The following is a 15,986-nucleotide window of genomic DNA, read 5'->3' on the forward strand; positions in this document are numbered from 1 at the left end:
ACCAAAATGTAAGATACAAAATATAGCCGCGGTACACGGCCTGATGGCTATTTTGATTTGAATGGAGTTACTACATTTGGAAATAAACCTACACTGACCTGTTCTAGTAGAACACTCCAGTTCCTCGGAGATTCCAAGCCGGATTTTACAGCAAGCCGGGCAATGAGAAATGCAGGGAGCACCATTGGATAGAGAACTGTGTCTAAATCAGAGCTGTCTCTCTGCCTCTCTCCACACACACTCTTCCCTCTAGTGTTTACCACGAGCTCTGTCTCCCCTAACCTGGAGTGCAGACTTCCAGGACTGAAGGATGCTGTGAGTCCCCACAAGAAGATAGTCTTTTTTTTAAAAACTGGAGTCTGTGGTCCCGATCACTTTAAGGGACTTGTCCCACCTCAACCTGGAACTTCAACAAACGACAGATATTTACCAGACACAACCTCCTGCTGCAAGCTGGGCTCAAAGAATTAAAACCCAGCAGAAAACTTTTCTTTAAAAAAAAAATTTCGCCTTCCATGCCGTGACAAGATTGCAGTTGACGAGGGAAAAGGCACAAGAGAGCGATCACCTTCAGTGAGTGGAGCCAGAGAAAACTGCCCTCTCTCGGTCTGAATTGGGGGGTTTAAACAGGAGGAGAACTCCCCCTTTCCAACTTCCCAAGGATTTCGACGCCTGCTTTCTGGCTTCTAATTTTTTTGGTGGGGGTGTGGGAAGGAAGGAGAGGGGGGGGGGGGGGAGAAAGCTGACGAACTGGCCCTCCTCTCCTTCCCTTCACCCACAGCTCCTGCTTTGCCATTGTAGACCATGGGGCAAGGACAGTGTGGAGTTAGAGGGCAGAACTTCCTGTGTGTGCTGCTGCTACCTGCTCTGGCCGCTATCGCCCAGCACCGCGCATCGCAAGGTAAGCAGTAAACAGGGGGGTCGGTGCTGAAAGGGAGAGGGAGCAGGAGGAGGGACAGGGGAAGAGTTGAAGAGAAACGTGGAGAGGGGAAAGGACGAGGAACTGCGGAGTGAAGCAGGGGAGAGGGAAAGGAAGAGGAGAACAGGAAGGGGGGAGGGAGGGGAGAGGTAGGGGAGAGGGGGAGAGAATGTGGAGAGGGGGAGAGAATGTGGGGAGGGGGAGAGGGGGAGAGAATGTGGGGAGGGGGAGAGAGTGGGGGGAAGGAGAGAAGGGAGAGAGAGGGGGGAAGGAGGGACGGAGAGAGTGGGGGGGACGGAGAGAGTGGGGGGGAAGGAGTGGGGGGGAAGGAGAGAGGGAGGGAGAGAGGGGGGAAGGAGAGAGGGAGGGAGAGAGGGGGGAAGGAGAGAGGGAGGGAGAGAGGGGAGAAGGAGAGAGGGAGGGAGAGGGGGGGGGAAGGAGAGAGGGAGGGAGAGGGGGGAAGGAGAGAGGGAGGGAGAGAGGGAGGGAGAGTGGGGGAAGGAGGGAGGGAGAGTGGGGGGAAGGAGGGAGGGGAGAGAGTGGAGTGAGAGGTGGGGGAGAGAGTGGAGTGAGAGTGTGGGGGAAGAGGGTGGGAGAGTGGGGGAGAGAGGTTCGGGAGGGGGAATGAGGAGGAAGAGTGGGGAGGAGAGGAGGAGAAGGGAAAGACTGGAAGAGAGGAGTGTGGATGGAGAAGAGGAGAAGGGAAAGACTGGAAGAGAGGAGTGTGGATGGAGAAGAGGAGAAGGGAAAGACTGGAAGAGAGGAGTGTGGATGGAGAAGAGGAGAAGGGAAAGACTGGAAGAGAGGAGTGTGGATGGAGAAGAGGAGAGTAGAGAGAGAGGAGGAAAGTGAGGGGGAAAAGAGGAGAGTGGGAGAGTGGAAGGGAAGAAGTGATGAGGAGAGTGGAAGGGGGAAATGGAGGAGAGAGTGGGGAAGGAGAGATGTCCCAACCCGTCTGTAGGATTCAGCCGGGAACATCTCGGGGAGTTGCAGCCCAGATTTCACATGTAGTTTGATGTTATAGTTCTGGGTCACTGCAGAGTGGCGGACAGGTGGGTGTGAATGACTGAACGGATTAGCCAGGATAAAGAACAATGCGGCGGGTTTACCATCCAATCGTTTCTGGTGTTTAATAATCTGTTGAATTGAAATCATGATGAATCGAGTCAAAGAGATTTTTATTCTGGGGTGTGTATATGTGTGCAGAGCTGTTTGTGAAACGTCAGTGTGTGGAGAAATTATGTTCCAGCTGCAGATGGATGTGAAGGTTCCTGGGGCAGCCTTGCCCTGGCGTCTCGTGTTGAAAACACCCGCTACTTTCGAGGAACGAGGGAGAAGCTCAGGAGGGATTGCTCTGAGTCGGCTCCTTCATGTGCCGTGAGAGTAGGGACTGGATTCAGGAAGCTCTTGTGACTTTAAACCGGGCTGGGTTGGTGGGAGGGAGGGGAGAGATACGCGCAAACTTTCTCTAAAATGCCATTTTGACCCTGCTTGTTAGATACCAACATCCTTCCCCCGGCCTTTTAGGATATAGTTCCCTCTCAATAAATGAAAACTCCTGCTCGCTTCCCATCGATGCTGTCAGTCAGGAGAGGTTAGAGCAGCAGCATCCGCCAGGATTAATGCGGCAAAACAGAGGGAAGGTGGAAAAACTGTTTCATTTACTTCCCTAAGACAGATGAACAAGTGACTGACATGGTCCCATGGGTTCAGATTTTGGCTTTCAAATGTATCTCCCGGCCAACAGAAGTCTTTTAGCACTCTATAAACCTCGCATCTTTCTGAAATGTTGATTTTTTTTTCTGAGCTGAAACTTGCAAAAACTCATGCCCGTGGGTTGGACCATTTGACGCTTCACTTCTCGGCTCAAAATGTGTGCGAAAGGTCTTCCCAATTTATTTTTTTTCTTTTGGTGTGTCTGTTGTCCAAACTCTGCTTCAATGACCGGAGCAGGAGCCTATAAGATCTACTGCGGCAAAACTGCCTGGTCCCAGCCGCGGGAATGGAGCTGCGTTGGAAATCCTATTGAGGGCGGAATTGGATTAAAGAGTTTCCCTTGCGCTTGTAGAATCCAGTTCCTAACATTAAATTACACGCAGGTACCAACAGCAACGCGGCTTGGTTCCTAAATACAACCTGAATGTGTAGTACAGTGGGCGGGTGTATGTACAAATCCAGGGTCAAGCAATTTCATTCCCTCCCCTATAGAGTCTGCCTTCTGCCCATATTGTGGCGCCGCGCTGCGACTGGTGACATTGGTCTGTCAGTTTTATGAGAGGGTCTGTCAGATACTGGGAGGTGGTGATGTTTGGGGAGGGGGGAGTGCTGGGCGAGTTTATAACGAGGGACCCTCAATCGTTTCTCTCCCTGTTTAGTTTTTTAAAAAAAAGCCAGGGGACCAGCTGGTAAGATCGGACGATGAATGAAAGTCACTTAGCACTCCGAATGCCTCTGAGAGACTGCATTGCCTGTCCGGGGGGAAAGGGTGGGCGGTCGGTGGCCAATTTAAATGGAATATACAGAGCAGGACCCCGGGCACAGACTTAGGACAAGAAATGTGTTCATTCCCCCAAGAAAGAAGCTTCCCCCGTTTCTCGGTTATCAATCATTACTAAGAACATACACACACACATAGATCACACACACACACACACACTCCAGTATTGAACCCGCGACCCAGGATTTTGCAGTTCGGACCTGCTGAAGTCACTGAGAATTTCTGCAGTCTCCCTTTCCAGTCAGATACTGAATTGAAAAGCTGTTCACATGCTCCCACCCCTCTCCCTGCGCCTGTTTCACACCTTTCAGCCCTTTCAGTAAACACACGGCGAAATAAATTGCAGAGCTGTGAATGAGTACCAGGGATTTCATAGCCATGTCCCGACGCTTCTCAAAATGTGATATTGCGCCGGAAAAACAATAAGGGGATGGTATTCCTGTTCTGAGTTGTTCGGGGTGGATGTGGGCTTTACACACTCACTGCAAACTATCCAAAGCACTCTCTGATGATGCTATGAGAATCTTAGTTTCAAAACTGGAGATGCCGTTTAAAGAGCGAGTGACCGAACGAGTGTCATTGAAAACAATGGACATGTTCAACAGGGGAGATACATGTCAAACAGCTTCCAATTGCCGGAGCCCACAACTAACGGGCTCCATTTACAAAGATCACTATTCAATCCAACAGTGCAATCAGGGGAGTCTTCCTTACCCAAGAGTGATGGCTGTGTAGAACGCAGCACTACCATAGTTGACCCTCCTTCTCAGTCTCTCCCCTCACCTGGGGTGTGGTGACCCTCTGGTTAAACCGCCACCAGTGTCCCTCTCTAATGAGACAGCAATCCCAATTATCCTCTGGGACGATGGCGACTTTACCTGACCACAGGGAGTGGGTGAGGTGGATCTAGAGATGAGCTTTCAGGATGAGGTGGGGTGGGGTAAAGACTGCAGAGAGGAAAGGCCATAATTTTGAGTTGAGAGATGGAAGGAAGTAAAAGACTGCTCACCTCAGATGGGCCGAATGGCCTGTTTCTGTACTGTAAACTGTACTTAATGAACAAAAGGTATCTCTACTGCCAATACAGGTGCACAAGATAAAAACCGAAAGGACTGCAGATGCAGTAAATCAGAAACAAGAACAGAAATTGCTGGAAAAGCTCAGCAGGTCTGGCAGCATCTGTGGAGCGAGAAGAACTGAGTTAACATTTTGGGTCGAGTGACCCTTCCCCAGTTCTCTCCCCAGATGCTGCCAGACCTGCTGAACTTTTCCAGCAATTTCTGTTCTTGTTACGGGTACCCGAGTTTCTGTTCATGACTTGACATTCAAGTCATTTTAAATCAACGGAGGAGTTTTGATCATAAGCTCGAATGTCTGATGTACAAGGCAAAACGGTTGTAGAAGTTTATGTGTGTGCAAGTAGGTGGATGGGTAGATATCAGAGTGTGATAGCATAGGTGTGTGTCTGTGGGTGGATGGGTAGATATCAGTGTCTTAGCACATGTGTGTCTGTGGGTGGATGGGTGGATATCAGTGTGTTAGCACGTGTGTGTGTGTCTGTGGGTGGATGGGTACACATCAGTGTGTTAGCACGTGTGTGTGTGTCTGTAGGTGGATGGGTAGATATCAGTGTGTGTTAGCACATGTGTCTGTCTGTGGGTGAATGGGTGGATATCAGTGTCTTAGCACATGTGTGTGTGGGGGTGGATGGGTACACATCAATGTGTTAGCACGTGTGGGGGTGGATGGGTAGATATCAGTGTGTTAGCACGTGTGGGGGTGGATGGGTAGATATCAGTGTGTTAGCACGTGTGTGTGTGGGGGTGGATGGGTAGATATCAGTGTGTTAGCACGTGTGTGTGTGGGGGTGGATGGGTAGATATCAGTGTGTTAGCACATGTGTGTGGGGGTGGATGGGTAGATATCAGTGTGTTAGCGTGTGTGTGTGGGGGTGGATGGGTAGATATCAGTGTGTTAGCGTGTGTGTGTGGGGGTGGATGGGTAGATATCAGTGTGTTAGCGTGTGTGTGTGTCTGTGGGTGGATGGGTAGATATCAGTGTGTTAGCGTGTGTGTGTGTGTCTGTGGGTGGATGGGTAGATATCAGTGTGTTAGCGTGTGTGTGTGTCTGTGGGTGGATGGGTAGATATCAGTGTGTTAGCGTGTGTGTGTGTCTGTGGGTGGATGGGTAGATATCAGTGTGTTAGCATGTGTGTGTGTCTGTGGGTGGATGGGTACACATCAGTGTGTTAGCACATGTGTGTGTGTCTGTGGGTGGATGGGTACACATCAGTGTGTTAGCACGTGTGTGTGTGTCTGTGGGTGGATGGGTAGATATCAGTGTGTTAGCATGTGTGTGTCTGTGGGTGAGCTTCAATGTGTGAGGCTGTAGGTTCAGATGTATTGAAGGGTGTGAGTGTGAGTGCATGCACAGGGGTTGAATGTGTGCCCCCGAATGGGTGGCGTGTGTGTGAATGTGTGATCCAGATCTGTGAGAGAGTTTGGGTGTGTGCGCATGTGTGTGTGTGCAAGCACTAGTATTTCATTCTGGGAGTAGGAAGTTGATGAAAAATAGTCTCACAGAAGGTGGCAACGTGGCGATTCCAGATAATGGAGAGACGATTCACTGCATTAACTTTCGGGTTTTACATGGTATACTGGTATTCCAATTCCCAGATCTCCACCAAATAGGATCAAGTGATGATTGGATCATTTCAGTGGGTTTTACAAAATAAAACCCCTCACGGAGCATGATGAAATTAGGTCATTCGGTTGGGAATATGTGAACATGTACTTACATATAACCGGTATTCGGAGTGAAAGGTGGGGGTGGAACAATTAAACTTGTCAGTTAGAAGCCATCTAATTCCCCTGCCTTGGATATCTAGCAGAAACTTCATAGATGTTGATTCATTGGCGTGTCTTCTGCTATTATTCACCCGGATTAGTGTAATGTAATGTTAGCTTTCTTCTCTATACAGTAACTCTAGCCCTGGGGTCGTGATTAACTTTTCATGGAATCGTGCATCACAGTCCTTGCAGCCCATCTAATCTGTACTGGCTCTTCAAAACAACTATCCCATTTGTCTCACTCCCTTTGCCGTTTCAAATCTTCCCTTTTCAAGTACACTTCAGTTGCACATATGAAGCAAGGTTTCCCCATTTATCTCTCCACCTTGGTGGCTCCCTGCCTCTATTCCTGATGAAGGGCTTTTGCCCGAAACGTCAATTTTCCTGATCCTCGAATGTTGCCTGACCCGCTGTGCTTTTCCAGCACCACTGTGATCTAAACTTCAGCCACTTCAGTCATTGTTCTGGCGTCTCGTGCTGATTTTTGCATCGCACATATCTGTGATAGGCAGCTACCTATTGAGTTATTTTTTTAAAGCTTGTCTTTTGCCGCTTACTGAAGAATCCCCTACACCTCTAAAGTTGCCCTTTGCTTATCCATTACCTCTGTGTCAATCTGTAACAGTCTGTACATTCAGTAAAGGTGGTCTGGGAGTTTTAATGCCATGTTTTCGATGTGGGGTATGCCCCTCTTGTTTGTTTTCAAATTTAAGAACCATTTGAGTGATTACTAAATTAACCCTCAAGTTTAAAATCATTTATTTTCTCACACCAGCAAGGAACAACAATAGACTGTTCAACCCTTCAAGTTTTACTCCACTGTTCAATAAGATCATGGCTGACCTGATTTTAACTTCAACTGCACATCCCTAATATCACCCGGCTTCATAATCAACAATCTCGTCTACTTCTGGCTTAGTTTTTTCTGAAGAAGGGAATTCCAAAGCCTCTCAATCCTCTGATAGAGTTGCTCATCTCTGTTTAAAATGGGCGACCCCTTTTAAATGATGACGATCTCAAATTTCTAAACATCAATGGTATCTGTGTGAAGGGGATGTCACTTTAATGCTGATCATTGAGATTTTTAGGTTTCCAGGAACTTAATCAAGCTAATGATAGCTTCATGGATGACAAGGGGGTGTCATCAGTGATTGATGGATCAGAAGCCTATTGATTATTCAACTCTTAATCAAATAATCATTGTCAGGATCCTAGTTTTACTGAAATGCAGCTAATCCAATCAACCCTCTGACAGTAAGTGCTGTGGTTAATGACCTGTGATAATTCAGATCCATTGGCTCGACTGGGTGAGCAAGAAGCTAAGGGATGGGTCATACTAAATCATTTATTCAAAACGCAGTAGCACACCCCACTACCCTTCCTGTCCACAGCAGGCATATCTATTGCTTTGCTTCGCTATATATCATCGTTAAGTATTCTGGAGCTCACATGAAAACCCAGATTCCCCAGCTCTCAGCCAAGGGGATAGCAATCCTGTCCAAAAGAGTGAAAGTTAATTAATACTAATTAAAAAGTGGAATGCCAGAAGCAGCCCCTCATGTCTAACCCTGCTTTCACAGCTCTGCTTACTCGCTTATCAGTGGACTGTATGATCTTGCTCATTGTTTCAAGTCCATTAGCCAAACCCCCTGTTTAGATGGTAAGTCATGATATTTCAGTGAAGTGCATTTAAATCAAACTTTTGTTGTAGCTGGACCGCCCAAGTGTTCAACTGATCTGCTTCAGACAACAGAAAGAGACCAACTTTCATGACCTTTCCTACTCGGGTGAAAGCCAGGCAGTTTTGAACAAAAGATGCCGGAGAGAGAGTTGGGGCGTGGGGGCTGGGAGAATGGTTGGCCAGGGAGCTAGGCTGTCTGTTCCTGTGGAGGGCTGAAGCTGGTGTGTTGCGTTTTGAGCTCTGTCCCAGTCAGGTCAGATCCTCCTCTTACAACCCAGGACAGAAGGTTCAAGTGTCATAGTCATAGAGATGTACAGCACAGAAACAGACCCTTCAGTCCAACTCGTCCATACTGGCCAGATATCGCAACCCAATCCAGTCCCACCTGCCAGTGCCTGACCCATATCCCTCCAAACCCTCCCTATTCATATACCTATCCAAATGCCTTTTAAATGTTGCAATTGTACTAGACTCCACCACTTCCTCTGGCCGCTCATTCTAAACATGTGCACTCTGTGTGAAAAGGTTGCCCCTTAGGTTTCTTTTATATCTTTCCCCTCTCACCCTGAACCTATGCCCATTAGTTCTGGACTCAACCATACCAAGGAAAAGGCCTTGTCCATTTATCCTACCCATGCTCCTGATGATTTTATCAACCTCTATAAGGTCACCCCTCAGCCTCCAATGCTCTGGAGCAAACAGCCCTAACCTATTCAACCTCAGCTTCTGAAAGGAAGGAGACCAGAACTGCATGCGATATTCCAACAGTGGCCTAACCAATGTCCTGTACAGCCGCAACATGACCTCTCACATTCTGTACTCAATACTCTGACCAATAAAGGAAAGCATACCAAACACCTTCTTCACTATCCTATCTACCTGTCATTCCACTTTCAAGGAGCTATGAACCTGCACTCCAAGGTCTCTTTGTTCAGCAACACTCCCTGTGACAATACCATTAAGTGTATAAGTCCTGCTAAGATTTGCTTTCCCAAAAATGCAGCAACTCGCATTTATCTGAATTAAACTCCATCTGCCATTTCTCAGTCCATTGGCCCATCTGGTCAAGATCCCATTGTAATCGGAGATAACCTTCTTCGCTGTCCACTACACCTCCAATTTTGGTGTCATCTGCAAACTTACTAACTATACCTCTTATGCTCGCATCCAAATCATTTATGTAAATGACAAAAAGTAGAGGACCCAGCACCGATCCTTGTGGCACTCCACCGGTTATGGGACTCCAATCTGAAAAACAACCCACCACCACCACCCTCTGTCTTCTACCTTTGAGTCAGTTCTGTATCTAAATGGCGAGTTCTCCCTGTATTCCATGAGATCTAACCTTGCTAATCAGTCTCCCATGGGGAACCTTGTCGAGCGCCTTACTGAAGTCCATATAGATCACATCTACCACTCTGCCCTCATCAATCCTCTTTGTTACTTCTTCAAAAAACTTAATCAAGTTTGTGAGACATGACATAACCAATGCACTACCATAGCAACAACATTACCACTTCCTGTTGATATATTCCATAATTCTCAATGGCTACAATGGAAATCTGCCAACACTTAATCCTGGCTTTGAGAGAATCATCCTTTGGCAGAGTCTTATATTGCTTCATCGACTTTACTAAAGTTCACTTGAAAATTAGTTTGGCCCAATTCTCCAGGATTGTCCTGGAGTTCCTGGGAATCAAAAAATAACCTACAGATCTTTTCTCTTCAGGCGTGAGATAAATTATGGGGGCATTAATAACAAAAACAGTGTTCTTTCCTAATTTCTTAATTTGCTGTTACCTAATTAGTAGTACTTAGCTGTTGATTGAAAGGGAAGAAAGACTGTTTAATTGAGCAGTTGGTAATCAGAGGTCATTTGAAGAAGCCTCCAGGCATAGGTCCAACCAGGGATGACATCACCACAGGAAATGATATCATCAAACCTAAACGCATAAATAGAAAGCGGGTCACTAACACCAGTGCTTCATCCGAGGATCACTGAAGATGTTACCTAGTATGGTGATGAAACATCTGAAAATGAACCTTCCAGCTCAGCGAGCAAACTTACATGCATGGCATCTCTGTTTGGAAAAAGTGTGAATTTAACATTGTGTTTATATCAACATCATTAGTAACCCTCACAGCACAAGATCGTCAGGAGGTTAACCTCTGCAGTGATTAAATGTTTTGTACTACAAAGTGCAGTTAGAATCAAACTTAGGAAATGTTCTGACACAGAAAGGAGAGCATTCAAATTGTTGTGTTTGAATTAATTTCATGTTTATTCCAGAGACCTGTGATAGCTTCTAATCTGGATGCCAATGAATAAGGGTGGTAATAGTGTGACCAATCAATAAGTTTATGAAAATGTCAGAATGGGAGGAGAGAGGATGGTAGTTGTTTTGGGGAATCCTAGCCTAGGATAAATATCTAAAAATGGGCAGCATGTATTTAAGGTGAGGGTGGAAAGTTCAAAGGAGATCTGCAGGGCAAGTTTTTTTACAGAGTGGTAGGTGTCTGAAATGCCATGCCAGGGGTGGTGCTGGAGGCAGGTACAATAGGGGAGTTTCAGAGACTTTTAGATAAGCACATGGACATGAAAGGAATGAAGGGATATGGACCAAGGACAGGCGGAAGGGATGAGTTTAATTTGGAGTCATGTTCAGTACAACATTGTGGGCTGAAGGGCCTGTTCATGTACTGTACAGTTCTATGTTCTGTGTGCTGTGATAGGCACTGGGGCTTTCCTATTGTCATCTGTCTGTTGAAAACGTAAGTCCGTTACAATAGACTGCGAGTTATTGGTGTCTGACGCTGTCATGGTTTCTTGGTTAACCCTTACAGGCTCATGCTCTAAAACCAAGTTGGGTTGAAGAATGTAGCCTCCTTCCAATGGGAAACTTTTAATAAAAATACATATTCCTACTGGGCTGAGGAAAATGAACTGAAGCGTCAGGTTGTCATTTTATTTTCAATTCACACAACAATAAAATATATTCCTAAAGGAAAGATAGCAGGTTAATATTTATATCTCTACGAATCATCTTCTCTATCTCAATCTCAATGTTCACTGCCATCTACAAATTCGTCTCTGAATTTCTGTATCTATTTTCTCTTGTAGATAAATAAAATAGACATCTGTTTCTTACCAACAGCTTGTGGGAGGTTGAGAGATTTAGGAAAATAATTTCCTTTGTCTCCATGTGAGAAAGGTGATGAACTGTAGCAGGCTTACTGCTTGCAACCAGAATCTGTTCAGTTTAACTCCCTGCCACCCGTTATCAACCTATATTTGACACTGAGGAATAGAACATTCAAATCAAATAAATAGAAACAAATGCAAGATCCACTATTATGCGAGCTGTCAGTAAAAATGAATTGAATGATATTATAGTTAAAAACAGTGGACAGGTATTTTTACAGCAGATTTGTAAAAATGAATATGAGTGTCAGATGGTTCTGTCAATCGAGCATCAAATTGCATCCATTAGAAGCCTCTGAGATTTCAGAGATGGATGCAAGGAAGTCTTGTATCTTAGGATGGAGAGAGAAATCAGGAGACAGTGCTTACTGTCTGTTGTGTCGTCACAGTCTTTAGCTTCAGGCATTCTCAACTGTGCCTTGTTGATAATGGCAACACAGGTCAGCAGTGTGTTCCATGGCGATTAGTGTCCAATAGGGACCCCATGGTGGAGAGGCTGAAGCAATGGGATTGTTCTCATTTGAACAGAAAACATTTAGTGCAAAAAAGAATTGAGGCGTTCAAAATTATGAAGGGATGTTGATTGGGTAAATGAGGGGCAACTGTTTTACCACTGGCCAAAGGAAAGCAACATAAGATAGTTCGTGAATGAGCAAGAAGAAGGAATAAGGGAAGATTTCATTTTTACATATTGTGTTATGATCTGGAATATACAGACTGAAAATACAGTGGCAGCAAATTTGATAGTAACTTTCAAAAAAGGAATTGAATGCGTGCTTGAAAAGGTAGAAAGAAATGCAAAGTAACCAGCAAAAAGCAGGGAGAGCAGGTCTAATTAGAAACCTCTTTCAAGGAAACACAATTGATCCTCTTCTGTAATGTCAGATTCTGCAAAAATATTCTCATACACTCAAAGAAAGCCTGACCCACACCCTGCAGATTTGAACAGCAATTGTTTCAACCCTCATGAATTCTAAATAATTTTGCGTTTCCGCTGCTTTTGCACTTTTTATCTCCATGCCATTTGGAAACAAACAACTTGCCCCCCATTGGAATAAACACTAGCCTGAAACTGTCAGTTCAACCCACTGATTAAAGGCTGAAGCTGACATTTCACATTGCATATTCCTGAACCAAACTAGCACCTGTTGTGCTGCATTGCGACTTTCTATGCTGTCATTTCAACCATTTCAGACATTAACTCACTCTCACCCACGTTTGCTGTAGAATTGAAGGGAGCATCAGACATCTTCCTTTCTCATTTCCTCCTGACACAGTAATAATCCCATGGGATGTGGCTTCTCTTAGATAGCAAAACCTTTTCAACAGCAGTACGAACTCAGGGGAGAAGGCTTTAGACTGTCCAGCGAAAATCATGTTGGGAAAGATATGACTGAGATGTCTAAGATCATGAGCATATGGAGATGGTGAAAAGAGAGCAGCTGTTTCCCTCAGTTGAGGGGTCAATCATGTAAGGGGTTTTAGGGTAAGGGGCAGGAGCTTCAGAGGGTCTTTGGGAAACAACTTTTTCACTCAGTGGTGGTGGGAATCGGAAATGCCTGGGAAGGTAGTGGAGGCTGGAAACCTGACAACTTTAAGAAATGCTTGGATGAGTATTCCAAATATCATAAGATTCAAAGATATGGGGCAAGTGCAGGAAATTGGGATTAGTGTACCTTTAGTGGTAGTTACGCAGGTGCAGATCTGATGGGCCGAATGGCCTTTTCTGCACAGTATGAATCTATGAAATGAGGATTCGCCAGTTCAATCCTTGGGATAAGAGGGCTGCCCTACATCACAGTGCCAAGGACCTGGGTTCAATTCCTTGGGTGACTATGTGGAGTTTGTACATTTGCTCTGTGTGAGTTTCCTCCCTCAGTCAAAGGACGTGGATTGTGCTAAATAGTCCAGGGATGTGCAGACTGGATGGATTAACCATGGGAAATGCATGGTGATAGGGTAGAGGGGCTGAGTCTACTGTTCAGAGGGTTGGTGTGGACTGATTGGATGAATGGCCTTCCTCCACACTGGTAGGGATTCTATGGTAATGCTGATTGGAGTTGATGTGTAGGAGGTTGATATGGATTCTCAATAAGAGTTGGGCCAAAGGTGTAATCCTATGCTGGATATTTTCTGAAAGTGCAGACTCCATTTTTCAACACACACATATTGCCTGGTGGAGTGCTCGTGTCCAACTGTGTTTAGCCTGTGCTCTACCTGGACCTGTACTCAGTCAGTGCTGGATTTAGTGAATCCATATTGATAAACTGTACGGTTAATTCAACCTTCACTGTGGGCGTAGGTTTCTCCTCAAAAACCACACAAATAGGGTTGCACATTTGCAAACTTGAAGATTCTCTTCTCCAGGCAAAGATGGGCAAATGCATAGACCAGTGAGCCTGATGTCAGTGGTGGGCAAATTGTTGGAGGGAATCCTGAGGGATAGGATGTATATGTATTTGGAAAGGCAAGGACTGATTCGTGTTAGTCAACATGGTTGTGTGTGGGAAATCATGTCTCACAAACTTGATTGAGTTTTTTGAGGAAGTAACAAAGAGGATTATGAGGGCAGAGTGGTAGGTGTGATCTATATGGAGCTGAAAATGTGTTGCTGGAAAAGCGCAGCAGGTCAGGCAGCATCCAAGGAGCGGGAGAATCGACATTTCGGGCATGAGCCCTTCTTCAGGACTTCAGTAAAGACGTTCGACAATGTTCCCTATGGGAGACTGATTCGCAAGGATCGATCTCACGCAATACAGGGAGAACCAGCCATTTAGATACAGAACTGGCTTAAAGGTCGAAGACAGAGGGTGGTGGTGAAGGGTTGTTTTTCAGACTGGAGGCCTGTGACCAGTGGAGTGCCACAAGGATCAGTGCTGGGTCCTCTACTTTTTGTCATTTACATAAATGATTTGGATGCGAGCATAAGAGGTACAATTAGTAACTTTGCAGATGACACCAAAATTGGAGGTGTCACGGACAGTGAAGACGGTTACCTCAGATTACAACAGGATCTTGATCAGATGGGCCAATGGGCTGAGAAGTGGCAGATGGAGTTTAATTCAGATAAATGCGAGGTGCTGCATTTTGGGAAAGCAAATCTTAGCAGGACGTATACACTTCATGGTAAGGTCCTAGGGAGTGTGCTGAACAAAGAGACCTTGGAGTGCAGGTTCATAGCTCCTTGAAAGTGGAGTTGCAGGTAGATAGGATAGTGAAGAAGGCATTTGGTATGCTTTCCTTTATTGGTCAGAGTATTAGTACAGGAGTTGGGAGGTTATGTTGCGGCTGTACAGGACATTGGTTAGGCCACTGTTGGAATATTGCATGCAATTCTGGTCTCCTTCCTATCGGAAAGATGTTCTGAAACTTGAAGGGGTTCAGAAAATATTTACAAGGATGTTGCCAGTGTTGGAGAATCTGAGCTACAGGGAGAGGCTGAACAGGCTGCGGCTGTTCTCCCTGGAGCATCGGAGGCTGAGGGGTGACCTTCTAGAGGTTTACAAAATTATGAGGGGCATGGATAGGGTAAATAGACAAAGTCTTTTCCCTGGGGTCGGAGAGTCCAGAACTAGAGGGCATAGGTTTAGGGTGAGAGGGGAAAGATATAAAAGAGACCTTTTGGGGCAACCTTTTCACACAGCGAGTGGTACGGGTATGGAATGAGCTGCCAGAGGAAGTGGTGGAGGCTGGTACAATTGTACCATTTAAGAGGCATTTGGATGGGTATATGAATAGGAAGGGTTTGGAGGGATATGGGCCGGCTGCTGGCAGATGGGACTAGATTGGGTTGGGATATCTGGTCGGCATGGACGGGTTGGACCGAAGGGTCTGTTTCCATGCTGTACATCTCTATAACTCTATTTCCCCTGTGGTTTTTAGCAGATAAATATTGGTTGAGACAGTCTGTAGGACCAAGGGATATTGTATTTCCCTGAGAAAATCATACCATGGAGAAAGGAAGAGAGGAATTAAGCTGAGAGAAACACAGAGAATACTGGAGAAGTTTAGCAAATCTGGCAGCATTTGTCGGGAGAGAGAAACAAAGTTAACGTTTCGTGTCCAGTGTGACCCTTCTTCAGAACTGAGAATAAACTGATTGGGTGAGATGAAGTAGTGTTGGAGGAGACTCATGAGGAGCACAAATGCCAGTTTGGAAAAGGGCCAAATGGCCTGTTCCCATGATGTTGACTGTCTGTCATACTTTATTCTTATTATCCTTTTATTAAGTGCATTTGTAGTAATCAGGCATATTGGGAAACAAGATGGTGTGAGGGAACGTTTTCATTTAAAAGCAAGACCCCTGCCTCATGAAATCAAAGGAGTGCACAATTGGAGAATACGGTGTGATTTGATCAGTGACTTCCTTAATTGCAAGGGGCAAGGATATTTTCTTCATTAGAAAGAGCAGCTTGTGCCCTCTAGTGTTTGAGGTGATGTGGCCATGGCAGAGTGACAAGACACCAGAAGAAACACACTCAGTCATTTTTTTCACTTTACCGACTGTCTAGCGCTGGAAATGTGCTTGCTAATTACTGTCATTTCTCCCTGTACTTTTTAAAGTGAATCGATCGCTGGGAGTCAGAAGGTTGCAGCTATTTACTCTCTCACGCCTGCCTTGGGAATAGCGCCTGAGTAATGCACTGCATGAGACGAGAGAGCAGCAGAGTATAACTTTGTGGACTGCCTGGGGATATGATGATGTGTGTGATCACATTGGGGGAGGGGTGGGAATTCTCCTGCAGGGAAGATCCAAGCAGGTTTGCCTAATGTCAGGAGAGGGATGGCACAGGGAGAGCAGAAAGGGTAAAAACACCAAGTAGGTAAAAGCCCTTTTG

At 45.7% G+C, this 15,986-nt stretch overlaps 1 protein-coding gene across 4 annotated transcripts in view; it reads left to right on the forward strand.

Moving 5' to 3' along the window:
* Nucleotides 1-210: 210 nt before the first annotated feature.
* Nucleotides 211-15,986, forward strand: part of LOC140485579 (netrin receptor UNC5C-like) — a 419,631-nt gene continuing 403,855 nt past the window's right edge. For all 4 annotated transcript variants that reach the window (XM_072583830.1, XM_072583831.1, XM_072583832.1 and 1 more), the window contains exon 1: nucleotides 211-901. In XM_072583830.1, the coding sequence (XP_072439931.1) occupies nucleotides 805-901 (97 nt within the window). In that variant the 5' untranslated portion in view covers nucleotides 211-804. The remainder of the gene's footprint in view (nucleotides 902-15,986) is intronic.

Source organism: Chiloscyllium punctatum, chromosome 14 (assembly GCF_047496795.1).
Source record: "Chiloscyllium punctatum isolate Juve2018m chromosome 14, sChiPun1.3, whole genome shotgun sequence".
NCBI lineage: Eukaryota > Metazoa > Chordata > Chondrichthyes > Orectolobiformes > Hemiscylliidae > Chiloscyllium > Chiloscyllium punctatum.